The sequence below is a fragment of the Tasmannia lanceolata genome, unplaced genomic scaffold (genome assembly GCF_043159265.1).
Source record: "Tasmannia lanceolata isolate RefF3 unplaced genomic scaffold, GAP_Taslan_0.1 ptg000016l, whole genome shotgun sequence".
Taxonomy (NCBI): domain Eukaryota; kingdom Viridiplantae; phylum Streptophyta; class Magnoliopsida; order Canellales; family Winteraceae; genus Tasmannia; species Tasmannia lanceolata.
In genome coordinates this window covers 20,105,253-20,123,408 of record NW_027518693.1, presented here as the reverse complement: position 1 = coordinate 20,123,408, position 18,156 = coordinate 20,105,253, and the positions used below count along the sequence as shown (strand labels likewise).

At 39.1% G+C, this 18,156-nt stretch overlaps 1 protein-coding gene across 1 annotated transcript; it reads left to right on the top strand.

Moving 5' to 3' along the window:
- Positions 1 to 1,182: 1,182 nt before the first annotated feature.
- LOC143848308 (protein TONNEAU 1a-like) lies at positions 1,183 to 18,096 on the top strand. The gene is made up of 8 exons (XM_077357217.1): positions 1,183 to 1,402; positions 5,172 to 5,304; positions 8,503 to 8,591; positions 8,723 to 8,845; positions 16,039 to 16,172; positions 16,289 to 16,314; positions 16,582 to 16,738; positions 17,907 to 18,096. The coding sequence occupies exons 1-8, from the start codon at positions 1,316 to 1,318 to the stop codon at positions 17,956 to 17,958; spliced, it is 801 nt and encodes a 266-aa protein (XP_077213332.1). The 5' UTR covers positions 1,183 to 1,315; the 3' UTR covers positions 17,959 to 18,096.
- Positions 18,097 to 18,156: the final 60 nt, after the last annotated feature.

The window sequence follows — 18,156 nt, the reverse complement described above, 5'->3', positions numbered from 1 at the left end:
CCAAACCCGGCCCTACCCGTGATAAATCTCGGGTCGGTTCGGGTCGGGTCGGGTTTTTTCACGTTGACGCAAATTTTTAAGGAAAATTCTTGTTTGGCAAAGCAACTCAACTCATGTAAGCAGAAATTACACTCACATTACACTTGAATCAAACAATGATGTAATTACACTCATCACACTTGAATCAAACAATGCTGTAATCAAACAATGTTGTAATTACAATCAAACAATGCTGAATCAAACACTTGAATCAACTCAACTCATAGAAGCAGAAATTACACTCACATACAGTAACAGTGGGTGCTTGGGTTTTCACTTTTAACTTTGGGATAATTACATTTACACCCCCTCTAGTTTCTGACACATCCACTTCCACCCCTATAATTTAAAACGTGACAAATACACCCCTGCAGTTTCAATTTGTTTAAGGTTTGCCCCCTCAGCTGAAGGTTCGTCCATAGATTGAAGGGTTAGGATGATCCGATGGAGCTGATTTTTTGGGCACACCATATCTATGTCAGTACCCATCAAATGAACGCTTTGGATCATCCAAATAATGTGGGCCCCTACCCGAATCCAAACACTACCAAAAAATCATCCAAATAATGTGGGCCCACATTGTTTGGATGATCCAAAGCGTTCATTTGGTGGGTCCTGACATAGTTAGGGTGTGCCCAAAAAATCAGCTCTATCGGATCATCCTAACTCTTCAATCTATGGAGGAACCTTCAGCTGAGGGGGCCTACCTTAAACAAATTGAAACTGCAAGGGTGTATTTGTCATGTTTTAAACTATAGGGGTGGAAGTGGATGTGTCAGAAACTAGAGGGGGTGTAAATGTAATTATCCCTTTAACTTTTAACTAACAATAGAAAAAAATGTACATACTATAACTTATGTAACTCGGGTCGGGTCGGGTCGGGCCCCTTTAAACCCGGCTCGACCCGAGATTCATGCGGGCTTTTGAATGCTGAACCCGGCTCGACCTGAAACCCATGAAACCTGAACCCGACCCAGGCTATTTTCGGGTCGGGTCGATGCGGGTCGGGTTTTACCCGGCTCGAGTTGCAGCCCTAGTTTTAAGGTTTGACATTGCCAAATGTAGAGTGGGGCACATGAGACAGTGATATTAGCACTTGTCACTTCACTCTCTTAAAATTAGATCAACGACAAGGAATCGATTTTTAAGACCCTTTTTGGCTGGCAAAAGTTAGAGAGAAAAGGAAAGACAAAAGAACAAACCCTCTTTCAGTGGTAGAGATTAGAGAGGAGGAGGGTTAGGTTAGGGTTTTTGGAGTGGAGAAGATCGGAAAGAGATGGACGATTACACGAGGGAGATGATGGACCTCAAGACTCTCGTCACTCGAACCCTCGAGAAAAAGGGCGTCTTAGCCAAGATCAGGGTATGCTGAGATTTGTTTTTTCTTTTGAAACCCTATTTTCATTTCTTTTTTGAAAACCCATTTGGTCATTTCTACCTTAACTAATCTTTAAGAGTAATACCTGTTGATCTGATGAAAATTAGGTTTTGTTTAATTGTTTGTTTGCTTATTTCTCTGCGAGTGTCTGCGTTTGGGTGGTCTATGGGAATTTTGAGATTTTTTTTGTTTGTAAATGGGCGTGATTTTGGATTCCTTTTGCTTTTTTTCTTCAGAGCTTTAAGATCTATCAGTAATTTACTGCAAAATGAGGGAGTTGCAATTCCTCTGTTAAGAAAAATATCCTTATTTAGAAAAAAAGGACAACAAAAACATAAGGGTAGAGAGTGCCCTAAATAAGAAAAGGGGGAAATAGTGAAATAAACACTAGCGGTGAGGAATGCTTGGCACACAAATGTTGCCTTAAGAACATCAAAAGCTAAACCATGTGATGTCTAATTCAGTCATTTGCCATCGATGTATGTGGTTTAAGCCTTTAAGGATATAGCTGCATCATTACCAATGTTTCAAACAAGTTGAAGCAGTTCAATCTTGGGGTTGTGGCTAGAGCCATACTATTTGGACTGAAATGGTTCCGATCTCACAGTATCGGTCATTTGATTGTGGAAGGGGATTCCTCAAATGTCATTGCTTGGGCCGCTAATAAATGCGCGGGGCCCAAAGAAACACAATCACAACACAAGATTTACGTTGTTCGGTTGTGTCCTCATGTCCACAGAAGAAGAGTTTTCACTATTTATGTTTAGGGTTACAAACTCTTCTTCTTCACCGAGCGACCTTGCCACTCGTAACCCTAATACGTAGCTTATATATCAATGCCACTACATAGAGAAAATTACCGAAATACCCTTTGGCGTAAAACCCAAAATTAAATTTTCCTTTCGGGGAGCTGCCCCAGAAACTCCGGTGGGGCACGCTGCCCCTGCACCCTCAGTGAGCTGACCGCGCAGCTCGACCTGCGTGTGTGTCGCACACATTAGTTAGTCAAGGTCCTGTACAATGCCGGGATGAAAGACATTTGTGCAACACTACGTTTAAAAGGTTTCAGCTGGTAGCTATTTTTCATTTTTTTGTTTCACAAGTACACCAGCCATACGATACGATGACCCAAACTGTCCATTTGGGCTATGATCATCCAAAATGATATTTTTGGGCACAACCTATTTAAGGTTTGGCCCTCAAATGTATGGTTCAGGTCATCCTATAGTGTAAGTCGTCCAGTACTATTTTAGACATTGCCAAATTGTAGAGTGGGGCACATGAGAGAGTGATATTAGCACTTGTCACTTCACTCTCTTAAAATTAAATCCACGACAAGGAATCGATTTTTAAGACCCTTTTTGGCTGGCAAAAGTTAGAGAGAAAGGAAAGACAAAAGAACAAACCCTCTTTCAGTGTAAGTCGTCCAGTACTAGAGAGAAAGGAGGGTTAGGTTGGCGTGGAGAAGATCAGAAAGAGATGGACGATTACACGAGGGAGATGATGGACCTCAAGACTCTCGTCACTCGAACCCTCGAGAAAAAGGCGTCTTAGCCAAGATCAGGGTATGCTGAGATTTGTTTTTTCTTTTGAAACCCTATTTTCATTTCTTTTCTAGAAACTGATTTGGTCTTTTCTACTTTTAACCAATCTTTAAGAGTAATACCTGTTGATCTGATGAAAATAAGGTTTTGTTTAATTATTTGTTTGCTTATTTCTCTTTAAGTGTTTGGGTGGTTTATGGGAATTCTGATTTTTTTTTTGTGTATATTGGCGCGATTTTGGATTCCTTCTTTGAGAGCTTCCAGATCTATCAATAATTTACTGAAAAATATTTTTTTTTAGAAAAACAAGACAACAAAAGCATTAGGGTAGAGAGTGCCCTAAATAAGAAAAGGGGGAAAAAATGAAATAAACACTAGTGGTGAGGAATGCTTGGCACACAAATGATGCCTTAAGAACATCAAAAGCTAAATCATGTGATGTCTAATTCAGTCATTTGCCATCGATGTATGTGGTTTAAGCCTTTAAGGATATAGCTGCATCATTCCCAATGTTTCAAACAAGTTGAAGCAGTTCAATCTTGGGGTCGTGGGTTGCTTATAGAAAGATCTATTGACCACGCTCACGTTACCCGTAGAAAACTGAGAAATACCTTCTTAACAAGGATCAAACATGATGTGCAGCAAAATGTCAAGAAAAAATATAAAGAAACACAATCACACAAGAAAACACGAGATTTATGTTGTTCGGTTGTGTTCTTATGTCCACAGAAGAAGAGTTTTCACTATTTTGGTTTTATTGTTACAAACTTTTCTTCTTCACTAAGCGACCTTGCCACTCGTAACCCTTATACGCACCTTATATATATATATATATATATATATATCAATTCCACTACATAGAGAAAATTACCGAAATCCTGGGATGAAAGACATTTGCACAACACTACCTTGAAAAGGTTTCAGCTGGTAGCTATTTTTCATTTTTTGTTTGTCGTTTCCGAAATGGGGAAACCTTTTTGGGATTTATGCTATCTAGTACCATATCATTCTGACTACATTTTCTTCGCAATCTTTCTATAGTACAGTTGAGGGATTTTACGTTGGGTTTACCAGGTTACTTTAGTATTTATATCATGTTCCTCATGAAGATGTATATATCTGCTGCTTGGAGTTAGAGTATTATAGGAAGAGGCTGTTGAAGGAGAAGAATATGGGTGCAGCCTTGGATGTACTAGTTCAGAGGTTGTAAGTAGTGACAACTCAATAGTAATAAGATCTGTCAAGATGTGATACTCTATAATAGTTACTTATGGAGTCCGTTGTAGCTCTTTCTGAACTTGTCCTCAAATGCCTAGCTTGAATCTACTTTTTGTTGCATCTCTCTAAAGAATCTTGTTCTCTATGCCGGAAGCTTCACAGGCATATTTATGCATATTATGTGGTTTTATGTAGTTTTGGCCATCAACTTTCAAGCTTTTATAAAGGGAATAAACATATTCTTATTATTATTTTTCTTGTTCGTTCTTGTGTGGTCCATTATCATGGTTGTTAGAATTAGTGCTTTTCTGAAAATGGATTCAGCATTTTTATCCTCTGCACCAAACACATGGATGACATGGAGCGAATTTTATTTTGAAACTTTAAGTTTCATTGGTTTTGATTGCAGACATTCTGCAATATCTTTAGTGCGTGACGTCTTATTTTGTTCTTGTTCTAAGCATTTGCTATTATAGGTTCTATCAGGGTTTTTGGAGGAGATTAACCACCAATCCTCAACAATAATCTCTGCATACTGTATTCCAGTACTCACTATTGGAGTTGATTTTTTACTATAAACTATCCGTCCTTCTGTTCCCCCTGCATGGTGTGTGCAGAAGTCCTTGAATTTGGCTGTCTGTACTGAGGTATTTCATTAAGAGATTAAGCTAGTTGATGCTGGTTGCAAAGTATCACTGTATATCAATTTGTTTTTGTATTTATTGACTATTGTGGATTATTCTAATAAAAATCTTTTGCTGTAAGCATCTCTATTTCATGCACTGAGGTGTTCATCATGTCCAAGTTTTATACTTGCTTCCTTCACTGTCTTGGTGTTGCCTTTTCATCTGATTGACACTTTCCTAATAAAATTTTCTTGAATCGGTAACCTGGTTTCGTATGTTTCCTTTTCTTTTTATTTATATATGTGCAACTTTGTTGATGAATTATGTTCGCACACACTTTTATGCTGTTCCATGCTTTCTTTTTAGGCCGAGCTTAGAGCAAGTGTGTTTGAGGCTATAGAGGATGAGGATCGAGCAATTGAAAATGAGGATGGTGTGCCTCCTGCTTTACTTGGTAGCTGCAACGATCGTGCTAGGCAACTGCATGCCTCTCCATCAGGTTTCTCCTAATGTTCTTTGCTCTTAAGGCATTACTTTTTGGGATTTGCTAGGGACCATCGCAGAAGGCATTTTGCGAATGGGCTGTTGCATGTGAGAGCGGCCACAGAGGCTAACTTTTCAGCAGATTTTGTCTTATTCATTTAATTCATCTGAGGTGGCTGCTCTAAAATGCAACAGCTCATCTGCGAAGTGCCTTCTGCGATGGTCTCTAGCAAATCCCCACCAAAACTTTTCTGATATTTAGTCTGGCAGGGCATGCCTAACTTCTTTTCACACATCTTGATTAAATGAATATCTGTACTTGGCTGTAACTGAATATGTCCAAATATTAGGCATCGTCTTGCAAAGCATCATTTATGGGAGGGATCACTACCATAATGCTATTTTAATCCACACTGTATGATATTGAAGAGATACCATATTCTAAGATGTCTGAGGTTTGGGTGGAGCAGGAAATTCCATCCCGTTGGGTTGTTACGTTGTTCTTTGTCTGTCTGCAATGTGGTCTCTCTGTTATTCAGTTGCCAGAATTTATTTAGCCTAACTTTCTTATATGAATGCATCTCTTCCTGGACAGGCCATCTATCCAAATCCCTGTTTAGGCCTTTGCTAGATTTTCTTTTGTATCACTTAGAATTATGATTGCTGATCACTTTTTGAGATCTGCTTCTGCCCATAGACAAGAACACTGTTGAGATCTGCTACCTTTCATATGACTTAAATTTTCATTTACCATTAACAAAAAACTTTCATATAACTGACAGCAAATATTAGTCTTTAAAACTGAATATGCCGGTGCTTATCATGTTATAAATTGATGGATCATCTATATGGTCGATATGATGGCTAAGTTTATAGATCGAAAAAACTTCTTTTTTTTCTTGAATGGTAAGATGGAAAAAACTTCTTGATCATCAAAACAATTGTAGTCTGATTATTGAATTATTAATAGGCAATTTAGGTATAGAAAAGAGCTTGCATTGTTCTTTTTTACTCTTTAGACGTAATAGGTTGGGAGGAACACTAATTGAGCATGGCTAGGTAGATACATCAATAGTTTTAGATCTTCTCAAACCCTTGTCATGTGCTTCTCATAGGAAGTCCTCTCATGGAGCCATTCCCTTCAGTTCAGAGTTCTTGGAGTGTAAAAAGAATAGTCATAACTCTTATTTACATAAAATTTTAGTCATAAACTTCAATGCACAGCTTATAAAAACCAACAGATTAATATCCCACGATAGAGCATTCAACAATCACAAATCACTGTGTATGGTGGGGAAGAGGCATTGTGTCTAATTGCTTTTTCCATTATTTCACCATGGGTTCAGTCAAGTAATAGATTAAGCACACACGACTTTGAGTAAAAAGGAGAAGGATTTTGAGGAAAAACTTCTCCTCACATTTCTCATGAAACAAGGTAAGACATACAGAACCAACATTTACAGCATGTATTGTTAAAAATCCTTTGGCATGATCAATACGAACCTCTGTGTCCTATCCAAATAACTGTTGCATGATACAAATCTGAAATTTTGGGGCTCTCACATTTGCTACCATAATAACCACAAGACAGGTAAACCACTGTTCTAAATATTTCACTTGCATTCCTTTTAGACCCGTCAGTTGATCTGTTGGCTTATCCTCGCTCTAAACTTCTGGTACATGGCTGGTGTGTCTCCTCCTTCCTATGAATGGAGCTGGAAAGAAACCTAGAAAGTTCGTTTTCTCATAGAAGAAACCTACCGTTTTGCAGAGATTTCCTACTCTGAGAAGTTTCGTGCTGCTATGGATAGAGAGAGAGAGGGAGGGAGGGAGGGAAAGAGACAATTACATTTAATGCCAGAGAAGCTTGTAATTTCTGGCTTCCTCTAATTGGACGGTTAGGATCACATGATTTTATGATGCCCACAGGATTGACCAATTCCAAATTACAATCAACATGGTGCGCAATAGACAGCAGAGATCGGTGAATAATAGCAAGCTTTTACACGGCTCCTGCTCTTGAAGCGCCAAAAAGTATCGCGGGCCCCCATAAAACTCCTTTTCACGTCCTACTCCACATAAAACGATGAATTCAATAACCACCTAGAAGCTTCTGTTTACTGTGTATGGAGGCGGTTTCTGGTTTGTTGACAAGACCGGAAAGTTTGTTACAGTAGACATTTGCGGCCAATGAGAATCCATGTTGCTTCAAGGGGCAAACTTGCCGCTTGATGCTGGCAATCCTCATATATATATATATATATATATATATATATATATATATATATATATATATATATAGAGAGAGAGAGAGAGAGAGAGAGAGAGAGAGAGAGAGAGAGAGAGAGAGAACGGTTTCTACACACAAGTGTAGATAAGTTATCTACTTACTAGCTTAAAATACAGTGGAGGGCATATTGGCCCTCAAATAGATAGGGTGTCCACAAAAAATCAGCTCCACAGGATCATCCCAACCCTACGATTTGTGGAGGTAAAATGGACGTGTATAAACCTTCACAAATCTGTCCATTTTTTGTCTCCACGGTTTGAAGGGTTAGGATGATCCTATGGAGCTGATTTTTTGTGGACACCCTATCTATGTGAGGGCCAATCAAATGAATGGTTTGGATCACCCAAACAATGTGGGCCTCCACTGTATTTTAAACTACTGTGTAGATAACTTATCTACACTTGTGTGTAGAAACCGTTTTCTCATCGCAAAGGGCATTTCACTGCTGGTCTGTTGCATGTCAGAACAGCCCCCTCATGAATGAGACAACAGCTTTTGTCTCCATCCACGAGGTGGCTGGTCTGACGTGCGACAGACCAGCTGCGAAGTGCCTTTTGCGATGGACGCTAGCAATTCCACTTCTAAGAATGTCTCCGGTAATTAGTTTGTTATAGGAGATGAGGAAAATACTTCAACACAAGCTTTGACTGATACTAACAATGTGTACAGTAATTAGTTTTTTCTAGGTGAATGCTTTCTACATATGTTTGTTAAATAGACTTTCAATGTTTGGAAACTCCTTTTCAATGTATGCATACATGCGTGCATTTTGTTGTTGAAAATAAATATAGTCTTTCAATGTTTGGAAACTTCTTTTGTGCATTTTGTTGCTGAAAATAAATACAAGCTATGTGACTGAGACAGTATTTGATTGCTTTTCCTAACATATATTTCTTTGGTTATATTCCCATGTGTTGCATGCAGGAAGGTTATTAACAGCATTAATATGTGAATACTTGGACTGGGCCCAGCTAGGTCACACCCAAAAAGTTTATTTGCCCGAGTGTAATTTGGTAATCACATAATTTTTCTACTAATTTCACGTATTGTTATTGGATTCAGGAGAACCTAACTTTGTGATTTAAACTATTCTGAGATTTTGCACTTCGTTTTCTTTATTTGAGATTTTGGTTTCCATGTGCAGCAAAAGGACTTCTGGAAAGCTGAACTGAGAGATTTTAGTAGCAAAAATGGGTATGATTTGAACAGGAATGGGGAAAGTGGTCCTTTGCTTCTGGATGTTCTTGAAGGATATTTAAAATTTGAGGTTTGTTACTAACTCCCTATCATTAGATATGTCCTCTGTCATTATTGGGTTTCAACACCATGAAGAAGAATTTTGTAGAGATGGTATGTGTAGTTTATCTCATGCACTTGCAAAACTTAGGAAACTTACAACTATGTTGGTGATTTCTGAATGCATCTCAAATTGGGGCATATTCTCTGTTATTGTTTGATTCTGCATCTTCTGATGCTGGTATGCTGGCGTATAGGTGGCACAAATTAGCATATGATTTTGATTAAAAATAAGTAAGCTAACTTCTTATATAATAACACGACACTTTACCTTGTTTAGATTTTCAGTAGGGTCCATATGGTATCTTATTGATATTTCGTGTTTTCCCTAGGGATTATGGATATCGACAACTTTCTCATGTATAATGTGAGGTTGGGACTTGTATTTTTGCATGCCTATCGCCATTCCAAAAAAGAAAAAAAAACTGCATACCTATTAGAAGAAAAAAAATTCAATGGGTACGTTCATGCATTCTTATCCATTATTTTCATTGGATCACATAAGCCATAAGGAGGCTCCCCTTTTATCACTGGAGTGTTCCACACCAATTCCTTTATGCTTCCTTCTACTGCATGTCGTATCACATCCTTTTTATTTTTTTGGTAGGTAAGCTGGAATTGAACCTCTTACCCTATGGTTGAAGAACCTTGTCTTTACCAATTGAGCTAGAGGCTTAACCCCAACATCGTAGGAAATCTGTGTCTTTCTGGATGGAAAATGTCACCATCTTGAAGTCCAGGAGTGTGGGGTTATAACTTATAACGTCCGGGCTTGTAGAGGAGGGGCGCTTTAGTGTAAGCGCTTCTTGTTTCCTTTGTGGTGGCAGGTGATTCATAGGGGATGAGTGTGTTGTGATGAAAGAGGTGAGTGATTCAACTCAACCTATTGGCTTTAGAAGTATGATATTGATACTTTTACTGGACTTGGACAAAGCTGTATTCCATTTGGAGTCAAATGGACAGTTTGAATGAGCTGTTGTCTATGAAGCACGGGTGCTTTGAAATGGCCCGCGTACCCGTATCGGGTGCGTATCCGACACGGGTGCGCTCGAGTGCGTGTCGGGTGCGCACCCGATTCAAAAACCCTTTTTTAAAAATTTTTGACGGTCGGGTGCGCTTGGGGTGCGCACCCCGACGCACCCGACACGTTTTTAAGTGTTTTAAAACAAAAAGAAAAAAAAGAAAAAAAGAGGAGGGCTGCCAATAACATTTTTTTTTTTGGGGGGGGGGGTTTAAAATTATAAAAGCCCTTTTTCCATTTTGGTGAATGGTGATGTTATGGTTATTTAATTGCTTTCCTATTTTAAAATTTTTTTTTTAATAAAAAATATTATTATATTCAACGTACCCGAACGCACCCGCACCCCGCACCCGCACCCGTGCTTCATAGGCTGTTGTATTTCTATTGTTAGGCTATTGGTGATGATTGAATGCAAAATTCAAAATGTGTTACTGTGCATTTTAACTCCGTCTCCCCTGAGAATCTGTGGCTTGAGGGTGATTCCCCCAACACGATTAGATGGCTTAATAGGGACCCCCCATCTCCCTTGAGATGTTTATCCTTATTTAGAGATATTTTTGTTTTATTGAGGATTATTGAATGTTCCTTCTTCCATAAAGAAGTAAATTCCGTATGGCATACAGCTTTGTCCAAGTACAATATAAGCGTCATACCTCTAAAGCCAGTAGGTTGAGATGAATCACTCCCCCACCCCCCACCCCCCACCCCACCACAACCACAACACGTGCGCGCGCGTGCGCGCACACACACACACAGGAATCACTTGCCACCACCCAGTAAACAAGAAGCGCTTACACTACAGTGTCCCTCCCCTACAAGCCTGGACTTTATAACCCCTCGCACATTTGGAGTAGTGTAAAAATTTTCCTGGTTTTATTTTGTATATACAACCCGTATGAAATATTACATAAACACGAGAGAAAAACTGAACTTTTTTAATCTTTTTTTTGCTAAAATTTGTAGGCATTGTTGCAACTTCCTCTTTCCCTTTGTAATCAGGCCACCAGTATACCGTTTGCCCCCCCTCTCTCTCTCTCTCTTGAATGATGCCTTTGGACTATTATTTTGCGCCTTTGTATTTCTTCCTTGAATGGAACAATTTATGACGTTTAGAGCAATGAGTGCCACCCACTACTTGTTCATCTTTGCTGTTGTTATTGCTCTTGTCGTTGTCCTTCTCCTGTGCAATTTTATAAGCATCTCAATAATTTGTTCCAAATTCCTCTGTCATTCTTTTTTTGCCATTTTTTCCTTTGTAATTTCTACTCTCTTCATTTTCTTCTCCTTTTTTTTTAGTTTTTTCTGCATCAATATTTATTCTCTGCTTAGTGATGAGATGCTATTTGGATGCTTCTTATATCTTTAGTTGTTATTGTCTCTTTTGTCCAAATCCCGTGTCTTCGGTCCAAACAAGTTCAAAGCAACCTACCATGATAGCTCTAGTGGAAAGCAAAATGTTCAAAGGGAAAGTTGACTTTGACTTCCGTAAAAATTCAAATTTTGAAACAGAATTGACCAGATTTCAATTTGATCGGCACTTACAACTTTGCAAAGAAAGTGTGTTTAATGGTTTACATTGGATGTGAATGAATGCCCTAATTATTTTTACTAGGGCTGTCAACAGAACTAAACGGTCCGACAGATCCTTCGGAGCTGACTCTGAATGATTCGACAGTATGGGAGGAGTTTGGCATCTCACTTTAAGCCTGTAATGAAGTAGTCAAGGATGTATCTTAGTTCTTCTTCGATGATTCAACTTCCCAACGAATGGATTAGGCTCCGGGTTTGCTTCTACCCGGGCTGGTGACCTTTCCGATGTAGCGATGATCTGGGTGCCCCTGCTTGGGAATGGGTCCATATGTGGGTTCAGGAGGAGGAGGACTTCGACTCCCAACTCTTTCTTGATCAGGGAGTTGCTTCTGCCCGGGCTGGTGACCTCTTCGATGTTGCAATGATCTGGGTGCCCCTGCTTGGGAATGGGTCCATATGTGGGTTCAGGAGGAGGACTTCGACTCCCAACTCTTTCTTGATCAGGGAGTTGCTGCTCTTTGAATGTCAACAGCTTGTTGATTCCTTGCAAGAAGTAAGAAAGCGCCAGTTGATGCCACCATCGGACATACTCCAAGACCATCTTGCCCCCTCTGTCATCCGGCATTATTACGAAAGCAGCCTCAGTGTGGGATGTAGATGATGTTGGTCCGATGTGAGACGTAGACACAACCCTTATTGATTCCCATGAGACCTAGACACTATCAAAAGATTCCTCGGGACTGTTCCATATCTGAATATGTTTTTCTAGAGTGCAAAATACCCTTCATGTACCGTTCATGCTTTTCTACTTACATGCTAAACATGAATGATATTTTTGGTATATAGCATCTTGCATAACAAAACTAAAAAAATGTCATCGAATGACTCGAATTGAATTGAATGAATAAAGTTTATATCTCCTTTAACTTTTGTTGACCAGTTAAACCCAGCCGCTGGTAGATGTGCTCCTTCGTCTTCCTTTGTCGTCATGTGATTGTGTTCACTGAATTGTCGTTGAAAACACATTGAAAAATATTTTTATAAAACAATAGTAGTACCTAAGACACTCCGACAGATGCTCTGATTATTAATGGGTCCCTGATACAGAATGCAACGCAGTATCCACAGATCCAACTAAGCAGGACCAACAATAGTTAGCCACAAACATTGATTTATCCATTTCGAATTGTGTCAGTTGACAGCACTAATTTTTAGCCTGAGTTGTGGTGATTTCCTAAACACTGATTGCCAAGGGTCCACAATGGCATGTTTCTAAACCATACATGGTAGAGCTTGCTCCATGAACCTAGGTGTCTGGACAAATCCACATGACTGCACTGCCAAAGCGGAGGATTATTATCTCTATACTGGGATTCACTCCCTACAATGGAAGAGAGAGGGGGTTAACGGAGGGTGATCAATGTCATCATATGCTGTTGCTTCCGTCGAAGTTTGGTCTCTCGATACCTAAAAACTATACTCATTTTGAGGAGCACTCATTCTTCTCTTAGACACCCGAGTCTGAGATACCGATCCAAGACTACTTCCAACCGATTGTGATGGTGGTAGAAGTCGCACATCAGCTGAACCGGTGTGAAATAATTTGAATAGCAGTGACATCAAGCATTATGTCACTGTCATCCAACCAACTAGGATTAGCAGGAAGAACTAGGTCTTCTTTCTCAACAATCCATTCGTCATCAGAATCTGTTTGATCTACCAAATCAGATTAATGGCCGCTTGCTCATGCTTCTGTCACACAGCTTTGTATTGTAGATAACATAAACCAGAACATGTTCCTTCTCTTGTGCTAGTGTATCCCTTTTTTTTTGCTTGAACCTATAGTCAAAACCATTTTAAAATAATAACTTTTGTTCACAAATCAAAAGTTCACAAGAATAACAAGTTGACAGCTAGAAACATAAACATAATAAATTACCGTATCAATGTACTCCTCTCACTGCCTGAAGCATTGCATGTGAGGCTTAGGACCTGCACAGCAAAGGTTGCCGACTCTATATCTTTGATCCAACGCGGATCCATCAGTCAGTTACGGTAATTGGTTGGCATTTTATTTAATAATAAATAATGGGGAAAGCAATCAAGACAAGACATTGAATTAATTGACTACTAAAGTAGTAAAAACTAAAAGAATACCTGGAGAGCACTCCTTCCTTGTTTCAATAGCCACGCAGGTGCCAATCTCTCCCTTGGCCTTGTCATATTAATCTGCTTTAATATGCTCTTCAATGTCCTTGTATAATAGCACATCCATACGTTGGTAGATACTTGTGTTTCATGGATTTGGATTCGCGTGTCGGGATCTGACACTTATTTGAGGTATCAGATTTGACAAACCCCAAAAAGTAGGCTTTGTAGATTCGATAATTTTTATTAAATTAAATAAATATAAAAAACTATATATATATATATATATATATATATATATTTAGAGAGAGAGAGAGAGAGAGAGAGAGAGAGAGAGAGAGGAAAAGGATTGTGAGCTTGAGCTCTCAAACCTTATGGTGCGCTTGAGCTCTCAAACCCATGTGGCCCACATTGTTAGATGATCCAAAGTATTCATTTGAAAGGCCCTTACATAGATAGGGTGTGTACCAAATATCAGCTCCATAGGATCATCCTAACCCATCCATTTGTGGAGGTCAAAATGGACAGACCACAAATCTGCCCATTTTTGCCCTCCACTTTTGGAGGGGTTAGGATGATTCAATGGAGCTGATTTTTGGTACACACCCTATCTATGATAGGGCCTTGCAAATGAATGGTTTGGATCCTCACAGAAATTGCGGGACCCATGTGATTGGTGCACTCAAGCGCACCATTTGATTCCAGCGCTCAAGCGCACCAACACATTCCTCATATATATATATATATATATGAGAAAAGTTTTCCTGCTCAGATAGCTTATCTGAGCAGCTGCTTCAAAAACTCATGTGGGCCCACATTTTGGGGGTGATCCAAAGCATTCATTTGGAAGGCCCTTGCATGGATAGGGTGTGTACAAAAAATGAGCCCTTTAGGATCATCCTAACCCTGCCATTTGTGGAGGGAAAAAATGGTCAGAAACAGTGTCTGTCCATTTCCCCCTACACCTTTGATTGGGTTAGGATGATCCTATAGGGCTGATTTTTGGTACACACCCTATCCATGGAAGGGCCTTTCAAATGAATGCTTTGGATCACCCCAAAAATGTGGGCCACATGAGTTTTTGAAGCAGCTGCTCAGATAAGCTATCTGAGCAGCTATGCGGGAACACTATTCTCTCTCTCTCTCTCTCTCTCTATATATATATATATATATATATATATATATATATATATATATATAAGAGTGGAAAGTCGAGGCGTTAGGTTTTTATTAAGAGAGGATGTGTTCTGCATTTATAAAAAATAAGTTAAGAAGGAAAAGTGTTTGAAGGGAAAATATACAAGATTCACATTTTAAAAGATATATCAGATTTGCCCAAAAAAACAGGTTTCGTATGGGACACAACTACAACAAGAATCCTGCTGTGTCCCACGCGAGTCAGATTCGCATGTCGAAATGTGTCAACACGGATTCAGCATAAGGGGCAAAGAATCCATGTATCACAGGCAGAGACCTTTTGCCTCATTGAAATTGGAGAAGTTATCTTCGTATTCGGGCTGCGGATTTGAGTAATAGTCCGTTTCATGTAGAGGATGATGTAACTATGTGTTCCATCTCTCATCTATATTCATCCAAATAAGGAAATAATTTCCTTCGTTTTCCCCATAGTGAAACACAATCTTTTGCTTAGCTGAATCCATCAGCTCATGGATAAATCTCATAACGGGCTTCTCCCTTGAATTCACCTCATATGTTTCTTTTGTCGCTCCGATAGTTAAGTATAATCTTTTCCTTAGTTGAATCCATCAGCTCACTGATAAATCCCATAGCATGCATCTCATCTTGGTTCGTCTATCTGAGGATACTAACTAATAACACTATAGTCTTAATGCAAAAGGCGACACGCGACTAAAAGGTAGGTCCAAATAGTACTGCGCCGCATGCCTTACGCCCTCGACCTTCTTACCATAAGCACTGCTGGTAAAACAATGATATGAGAGGCTGCTTTACACACACATATATCTATATCAATATCTACGCCGTGTGTGCGTGTTTGTGTGTGTGCTTATGTATTGTTTACATCATTGATTACTTGTAAAGTGTAGGAAAGGAAAATAATAAATAACACAAAAGATACAAAACATGAGTTTCATCTCCTTACTTGTGTAGCACCAATGTTCTGGACTCAAATTGCAGAATTTAGTTTGAATTATTGGAGCATTTAAATTACTACTACTACACATGATTTAGGGAAATGATATATCCGCCCCTTTTGATCACCAAGAACACCCCCTGTCAGTGTATCAACGACTAAAGAGGGGCTGTTGTACTTATGTTGGAAGAATTCAATGCCCCTTGATTGCCACAAACACTGACAGGGGGTGTTCCTGGTGATCAAAAGGGGCGGATATATCACTTCCCATGATTTATTATTATTATTATTTTTTGAATGGTAACTACACATGATTTATATGTTGTGCTTAACCGTGAAACCTCTTTCACAGAGCTTGTCTCAAACAAGGGGGCTTGGAAGGAGAATAATCACCCCTGATGCAGAATCTTTATCCATTGCGGAGTCCAGAAACATCCGTAGGCCTTCATCATCATCTGTTGCCGGAGGCTTACCTCCATTAGGAAGGTAGCTGAGGAGCATTCATAGCATAATGAATATCATTCGCAGACTTGATGTTATTGCTGTTGTTCTTTTGCCTCTCTTTTGTTCTTAATATAAATGTTTTTTCTGTGGATATCTAGGTCTGTTCCTGTTTCCCAGGCATCTGGTAAGTGACAAATTGGATCTTAGTGCATTTATTTATTGGGCAATGATAAATTCGCACCCCCTGTAGGATAATTCGCACCCCTTTAAAGTCAAATGGCGTCAAACAGCGTTAAAGTCTGCCACTTACGCTTTTTTTTTTAATGCCTTTTGATGTCAATTCAGGGTAAAGGGGTGCGAATTATCCTCCAGGGGGTGCGAATTTATCATCTCCCATTATTTATCTGCTTTCATGTTATTTTTCTTCTCTGAAAAGCTTCCACAATTTCAGAGAGGAGAGTCGGCTCGTCCATGCCTGGTTATAGGAAGGATGACACTAGTTGGAGATATGATGGTGATGATCTTTCAGAGGATGTAGTTCGAGCTTCAACTGCCTTGGAAAACATCCAGTTGGATAGAAAAGCACGAAATCTAACCACATCTTGGCGGTATGTTTGGGTGTTATCTTTTTCAATCAATGACTAGTGTATTTCTAAAAATGAAACATATCATGCTGCACCAAGAAGAGAGATGAAATACTCTGCCAGCACTAAATTTGAGCCCAGAATCTTGGGCATCCTCTAGCTGTTCACATCCTTCTTGTCCTTTTTTTCGAACTAGTAAATGCGATTTATTTGTTAAAAAAAACGGAGCCAGAGTATTTTCTGCGGGAGGTTTTGTCACCATTATGAGAATTTTCTATCTCAATAACCTATTCCGAAAGTGTTATGTTCCCTCTCATTCGCACCCCTTCAATGGTTTCTACTCTGGGTTGCTGCCCCGGCACCCTCTCTCTCTCTCTCTCTCTGGTTTCTGCATGGTATTTTATGTTCTTCCAACCAGAAACTCTGAGCCATGATCTTACTATATTCCTTAGAACTTGGCGAAATGCTTTTTTTAAGGGTTTGGATTCTTTAGAATAAGAAGCCTCTTGGCTTCATTGATTGATGCTAAGCAATCAAAATACTTCTGACTGGAAATTTGCCGATTTTGGGCAAGCAGAAATATGTTGAGAAATGAATGAAATTTCTTCCATTTTTTCAGGCATTGATCATGCTCAGCTTCTTGTTCTTCTTTTCAGCAATTTGACCACACATGACTACAACTATGACCCTTAACACATTTTGGAGCAACTAAAAACTCCAGTTTCCATTTTAAACCTTTTCTCATGTGATGTCTGGCAAAGCTTAGGTAGTCCATTAGAAGATTGCCATGGAGTGTGTTCAGGCTTGAGTTTTCTCAGTGCTAGTTGCACTAAGAGAATCTCTTCTTTGTTATATGTAGGGAAATAATATCTGAACTCTTTGTTTCTATACTGGCACTCCTCACTTTATTAAACGCTTATTTTTTTATTTGCTGTTTATAGCTTTTTAGGAATTATGACCTCTAACCCCTAATTATACAAGTACAGATAAAAGAGAGGAGTACCATCATTAAAACATTGCAGATAGATATCAATCTTCATTATATGTCATCAAAATTCCTTTGAATTTCCATTTTTTGTATACCTTACTAATTTTGTATCTCTCCCTCCCTGTATCTCTCACCATATGTATGATGTATATATAGTATAGTTATCTTATTTTACCGAATTCGTGCTGGTATTTTTGAGTGCAGGCATGCTGGCGACGGAATAGCAGAGGAAGAAGGCAAGGCGGAGCGTCGCTAGTGACATTTGTACACCTGTACTTGTATTTTACTGTTCTTTTTCTGTCCATTTTAACGGCTCATGATCGTCAAGATGAGAAAACCAAGTATGTATGATTGTGTTCTGTGATTTGATAAAATTTTCTGGTTTTTTTCCTTAGTTTACAAGCTTTGCATCTTAGTTTCAATTATCACTACAAGCATTACCTCAAACATAATA